Source organism: Anarrhichthys ocellatus, unplaced genomic scaffold, assembly GCF_004355925.1.
Source record: "Anarrhichthys ocellatus isolate YVR2014 unplaced genomic scaffold, GSC_Weel_1.0 scaffold2949, whole genome shotgun sequence".
Classification (NCBI taxonomy): Eukaryota; Metazoa; Chordata; class Actinopteri; order Perciformes; family Anarhichadidae; genus Anarrhichthys; species Anarrhichthys ocellatus.
The window spans coordinates 1-6,519 of NW_022282923.1; the positions used below are offsets into that span (position 1 = coordinate 1).

Below are 6,519 nucleotides of genomic sequence, written 5' to 3' on the forward strand. Positions count from 1 at the left end.
GTGTATGCTCTGAAGCGACAGGGACGCACTCTGTACGGCTTCGGCGGCTAAACTCTAAATCACACGTTGATTATAAACTAAAGGCCCTTTTAAGGGCCACACACTTACTCAATAGAGAGCTGGCTTCCTGTTACAAACGATAGTTATTTGTAACATTGTATCTTTAACAGCATCATACTCGGAGAAGTGAACGCTGCTTCATATGTTCTGGTGCAGATGTTCAAGATATAGCTCAGGTTCAAGTCTTTATTGCTGTTATCAAATAATGAAACTTGTAGATGCTTTGACTAATTTATTTCTGCATGAACTGTCATCTGGAAAAATACAATTATAGGAAGTGTGGGTCTGTAATATTCTCAGTTTAACCTGAAATAGGGGGGGGAACTGCTTAAATGAGGAGCCACGGTGACGCATTTGTCAGACACTTATAACCTGTAAGTCCTTAACTGACACATACTGAACATCCTGGTGAGGTCATGTGACTGTTCATTTGTGTACCAATGACATCACATCCAAAATGGCTTCCTGGCTGGTCTTAATGCTTTGATAATATGTCCTACATTATATCTCAACTCCATGTTTATCAAACTAATTTGTCTGAAAAGTTATGGGAATATTGTGACAGGTAAGTCGCATCAGGCTTTTAAACTTATTGTCTCAGAAAAACCAAAGTGACATATTTGTCATTATAGTAATGAGCTGCTCAATTGATTTAACTGATTCAATTATTTTAATCAAAATATGTTCTGTTGAATTCAAAAGCCATTTAAACAAAAAAAAAAGTATATTCAACTTAATTATGGAAGAAAAATGTACATATCAGTAAATAAAACACAAGATGAAGATCATCGAAGGAGAAGACATTTTCGTCTTGTAAAACAAATCTGAAACTGATTTTCTGGTTAAATAACCATAAAAGTTATAGTTTAGATGTGTTGTGGAAATGCAAATAAAAAATCATATCTTTGCTACCAATCAAAAAATAGGCCACATTGATTAGTTTTTAAATGAGCAAAACATCTATACGTGAATGCCAATGTGACATATGTTACATTTCGGATCTCTGGCACTAGGGGTTAATATTTAAAACGTATGAAAAAATATATCTTCCATGTGGTCCATTTAGTCTGTTTTATATCCCCTATAATATTCCTTTAAGGAAACATGGGTTTGGGTTCTTGTGGATTAACGTCACGTAACTAAAAATGTAGTGAAAGAGAACAACAAAACGTGTCGGATAACTAATTATCATTATGACAAACATGTGCTTCTAGACTGTTGCAGAGCTCAGAAGGTCTGGTCCAGGCTCCAAGGCCTTGGTCTGGAGTTTAATGTAAATGATCACTTTGTAATGTGGTCTGTTTCATCAGATGTCTGTCAAACAAAAGTAACATTTGCAACTCTGTATTGTAAGTTCCTTGTTCACTATGTACTTCACCATATGGATTTGCAAGACTTTTCCATAACAAACCATGTTATGGAAAATCATGTAAAACCTGGAATTATAAAGGGCTTATAATAATGCAACATTACACAATATACAGAATTAAATTGACATGTGGTGATTACTTAGATATTCTTCACTACACTCACCTTCACACTGCAGTGGTATGACTTCATTTCAGTGCCTTTAAGGCCAGAAGGTAACTAATGTAATGGAAACAAAGCTGTACAATAGAAACTATATATGAGTATCAGAACAGTTGGAACAACATAACTTATATTATATTATATTATATTACCATTACGTATCCTTGTACAACGGTTCAGATGATATTTTTATTTACTTATTTTCTACAAGAGTCCAGCAACCTGAAACCATTTATGGGTTTTACATGAATAGTCCTTTCAAACTAAACTTGTCTTCTCAGGCAACAACTTAATTAGGTTTAGACAACTAAACTACTTAGGTTTAGTAAAATATACTTGTACAATATATACAATAATCTTCATCATAAACACTCATCAAATACAACAAAAACCCACAATAAGAGAAAAAATACATCACACATTTACCCCAATAATAATAATATATTTATTTATTTAAATTATAAAGAGCCTTTAGATTCTTTATCTTAATGTTTTTATTATCTCAGATGTCATCATTTTCCACCAATCCTAGAAAACAAAACCTGACTTTCATTTTCTCTAAATCTGACTAAATCTTGCTGTATATTATTTATATTTTGTATTTACATAAACCTGCTGTTATAAGTGTGTGCAAACAGATAATAATAATCATTTATATACAGTATATTGAACGCTATAATATGGTGTTAAAATTAGTGACTTAAGGATTTACCAGGAAACTATCACAACTTATTTTTAAATGTTTGTGTTTAACATACTTTGTGTAACCTTGATACGAATATTTCTGTAAAGTTATTGATTTGAGATACTTATATAGACGATTACGAGAATAATAAAGGGAAGAATAACATGTGTAATATATTTAATCAAGTCCCGGTTTAATCGGTCAGCCTTTATTGTGCAGGAGTTGAAAAAACGAAACTCTGGTGGTAAAAAAGGAAATTAATTTCAACTCTTCTCTGATTGGACAATCACAGACACGCTCTCTTTGGCCAATCAGAGAGCAGCTTGTTTATTATAAATACCCGGTTCCTCCACCATTAGGACACATTTCTCTCGCAGTTTAACGAAGAAATATATCAACTCCAAAATGTCTGGACGAGGAAAGACCGGCGGCAAGACCAGAGCGAAGGCCAAGACCAGGTCCTCTCGTGCCGGGCTTCAGTTCCCCGTCGGCCGTGTCCACAGACACTTGAGGAAGGGTAACTACGCCCATCGTGTCGGTGCCGGAGCTCCGGTATACCTGGCGGCGGTGCTAGAGTATCTGACCGCTGAGATCCTGGAGTTGGCTGGGAACGCTGCCCGCGACAACAAGAAGACTCGTATCATCCCCCGTCACCTGCAGCTGGCTGTCCGCAACGACGAGGAGCTCAACAAACTGCTGGGCGGAGTGACCATCGCTCAGGGCGGCGTGCTGCCCAACATCCAGGCGGTGCTGCTGCCCAAGAAGACCGAGAAGGCCGCCAAGAAGTAGACACCCGGAACCGGCTGACTAACAACACAAAGGCTCTTTTAAGAGCCACCCACATACAATTAAAGAAAGCGATTTAGTCCTACTTGTATATTAACAATACTGTATTACACTTCAGAGTGAGTCTAAATATATGCATTGCTTCATTTCAAATGGACTATGAGTTCACAAGAGGTTATTAAATAATATGGTAATATCCATGCTAACTATATTCTACATGACTGTAGAAAAAAATAAAACTACACCAGTCTATGAAATGAAAATAAAACTGGATGCTTCTTTCCATTTTTGTTTCAAATGTGAGTTCTCGATCGTTTCTGGATAGTATTTAACACAAGTTACATTACAACTTTTATCTCTAATAATTAAAAAACTGATTATCACCAAACTTGTAAACCTGAATACAAACATTGTTTATAGAAAATAATGTTTGTCAGCAAAACAAAACAGACAAATGTCTTGTTTATTATTAAAATTAGTAAATAATAATGAAAAAGGATGCGGGACGGACCGATGACTTTCAGCCCCGCCCACTCAAGTGTTTCCACTAGTCCTCTATTACGTCCTCAGATGTCAAATACAGCCGCTCGTTCCTCTCTCGTCTCATTCATCTGTGACGATCCAATATCAGCTGACATCAGCTGGTCGGAAAGGGAGGACTTTATGTCTCCACGCACAGTCATTCATCAATACTCCTCAAATATTTAAATAAACTTTTAAGCTTCACATATATAATTCAGATAAATGTGTTAAAACAGAGATAAATAAATATGAACAGTTTCTATTTTTGTTAAGATGTCTGGAATAAATTCTGTTTAACAAGCTGAAGACATTTGAACGTTATAAAACTGGTTAAATGAGACGAATAAACATCCAGAACACCAGCCCTTAAACATTTAGTCATTTATTACAAGTTTACAAAATGTTTAAATACACAAACACAAATGATACACATAATGAATACAAATAAAGTAATTTCATTGGACTTTTAATACATTAACTTGAATGTAAATTGTTATACATTTGAATTCGATGTATGAAAAGTACTTTTACGCTGAAGTTCAAATGACACAAAGAGTCCAATATAAGTCTAAGAATGAAATAACGATCAATGTAGGTGGAAGAGAATCATCAATTAATAAGTTCAACAAACTTTTATCTTCAGAAAATACATCTTTCCTTCTCTAATAATAAAGGTTAAAGTGCTGAAACTTACTCCCAACCATTCATTTTATATAACAACAACATAATTTGTTTAATAATAATATAAACGTAATCTCCGGTAGAACCGGTCGGCTTCATAGCCACGTGCTCGCTCTCATAACCAACTAGCCAATCCTGTGCGAGCGACAGCACAGTCTCATTAGCATCAGGGGCAAATATATTCAGCGACGGAGCGACAGGGAGTCATCAGTTTGAGTGTCTCTTGAAGCACATCAACAATGCCGGAAACCGTGAAAGCGCCCAAGAAGGGCTCCAAGAAAGCTGTCTCTAAGACTGCGGCCAAGACCGGCAAGAAGAGGCGTAAGAGCAGGAAGGAGAGCTATGCCATCTACGTGTACAAGGTGATGAAGCAGGTCCACCCTGATACCGGCATCTCCTCCAAGGCCATGGGCATCATGAACTGCTTTGTGAGCGACATCTTTGAGCGCATCGCCGGTGAGGCCTCTCGTCTGGCTCACTACAACAAGCGCTCCACCATCACTTCCAGGGAGATCCAGACCGCTGTCCGCCTGCTGCTGCCCGGTGAGCTGGCCAAGCACGCCGTGTCTGAGGGAACCAAGGCTGTGACCAAGTACACCAGCTCCAAGTAAACACCTGATGGAGACCAACAACACAAAGGCTCTTTTAAGAGCCACCCACTTCATCTAAAGAATAACTCCTGTTGTGTTCAAACTTGAATCTGTTGTTGAAGTGCCACATTTACTGTTTGGGTCCAGTAGCAGATACTGACCTGCACTACATCTGTGTCATGTATTAGTTTGGCTATCCTGGTAGAGGGAACCCGAAGATCTATTGTATTATTTTGTCAACTTTGAAATGTAACATATGGACAACCTGCAGAATTAAAAGCACCTGTATGGCTATCAGCAGGGTTTTATAAACTGCTTTTGATGAGGTTAAAAATAAAATACCATATACATTATTTTGGTGAATTTACAACTAAATATCTAAACTGAACTCACTAAAATCATATCTGAAAACCTTTGTGATACAGTTTGGCTGATCTCTGTAAACAGACTTCCTGCAGAGCGGTAGTTCAGTGGAGCTTGGAGCTGCCATGTGATCACTATATCTATCTATCTATATATCTAGTTTTTTTTTTTTTTTTTTTTCCCCCAAACATGAATCTGTCCATTATTTTAACAGTTCAGTATCGTATGCATGATAACAGGTATGTTTATGCATGGCAGTGGCACTAATAGGCCATCACTCATTTTCATTTCCACATTTGTTTCAAAATGGAAACGTCAATTTGAATAGTTTGTGTGCATGATTATCATGCAATTGACAGACGATGTTGACAAGGTATGTTTCTAAATGGCAGTGGCACGGCCATACTCACTGTACCTTGCACATGTTTAAAATAAAAACATGAATATATGAACCTGTGTATTATTTGAATAGCTTAGTATTAAATGCACAATAGAGGTATGTTTATACATGGCGCTAGGCCCAGTTTAATATAAACACAATTTTATACAATATATATAGTCGGGGGTCCCTGCTCCATCTCTCTATCAGTTTGGGGGTCCTTGGCCTGAAAAACGTTGAAGACCCCTGAATTAGATGATGACAGTGGCCTGGACAAATATATTTGACTGTGTGGCATCAGATTTAAGGGGGAGAAAAGCACTAAGAAACTAGTACAACAGACAGCATACTAAAGTACTGTCTGCCAACATGTCTACATTGAGTTACAGGATGGTCCTTGATGTTGTACTTTGGTTCAATTTTTAAGTACCACACGTTTCACTCTTGCTCGTAGGAGGTGTCCCTGATTTAGGCTTTTGTTCAGCAGGTGGCGCTGATGAGGCAAAGAGATAATTATTGTACTGTAATTAAAATCCAAAGAAGACTAAAAGCCCAGGCTCTGTCTTCTATCACGTCCTCAGGCAGGGTTTAAATAACTGGGAACCAAACAGCGAACATTCTTCAGTTGTGAGATTCTGACTAGTGAAAATGAGCGGAAGAGGAAAAGGAGGGAAAGGACTCGGTAAAGGAGGCGCTAAGCGTCACCGTAAAGTGCTCCGTGATAACATCCAGGGAATCACCAAGCCCGCTATCCGCCGTCTGGCTCGCCGTGGTGGAGTGAAGCGTATCTCCGGTCTGATCTATGAGGAGACCCGCGGTGTGTTGAAGGTCTTCCTGGAGAACGTGATCCGTGATGCCGTCACCTACACCGAGCATGCCAAGAGGAAGACGGTGACCGCCATGGATGTGGTGTATGCTCTGAA

The 6,519-nt window shown here is 38.2% G+C and overlaps 3 protein-coding genes across 3 annotated transcripts; all 3 read left to right on the top strand.

Moving 5' to 3' along the window:
- The first annotated feature begins 2,653 nt into the window (after positions 1–2,653).
- On the top strand, positions 2,654–3,070 carry LOC116378654 (histone H2A-like). The gene has a single exon (XM_031840556.1). It carries the CDS (start codon positions 2,681–2,683, stop codon positions 3,062–3,064), a length of 384 nt encoding a protein of 127 aa, XP_031696416.1. The 5' UTR covers positions 2,654–2,680; the 3' UTR covers positions 3,065–3,070.
- A 1,417-nt stretch (positions 3,071–4,487) lies between these two features.
- Positions 4,488–4,925, top strand: LOC116378655 (histone H2B 1.2). Its single transcript, XM_031840557.1, has one exon. The coding sequence runs from the start codon at positions 4,504–4,506 to the stop codon at positions 4,873–4,875; it is 372 nt and encodes a 123-aa protein (XP_031696417.1). The 5' UTR covers positions 4,488–4,503; the 3' UTR covers positions 4,876–4,925.
- A 1,306-nt stretch (positions 4,926–6,231) lies between these two features.
- On the top strand, positions 6,232–6,511 carry LOC116378656 (histone H4 type VIII; the record flags this gene model as incomplete). The annotated part of the gene is made up of 1 exon (XM_031840558.1): positions 6,232–6,511. A coding segment is annotated over exon 1 (267 nt), but the record flags the coding sequence as incomplete, so codon positions are not given.
- Positions 6,512–6,519: the final 8 nt, after the last annotated feature.

What these genes read in the sequence shown, in the direction of transcription:
- LOC116378654 (XM_031840556.1), top strand. Translation starts at nt 2,681, where the DNA reads ATGTCTGGACGAGGAAAGACCGGCGGCAAGACCAGAGCGAAGGCCAAG.
- LOC116378655 (XM_031840557.1), top strand. Translation starts at nt 4,504, where the DNA reads ATGCCGGAAACCGTGAAAGCGCCCAAGAAGGGCTCCAAGAAAGCTGTC.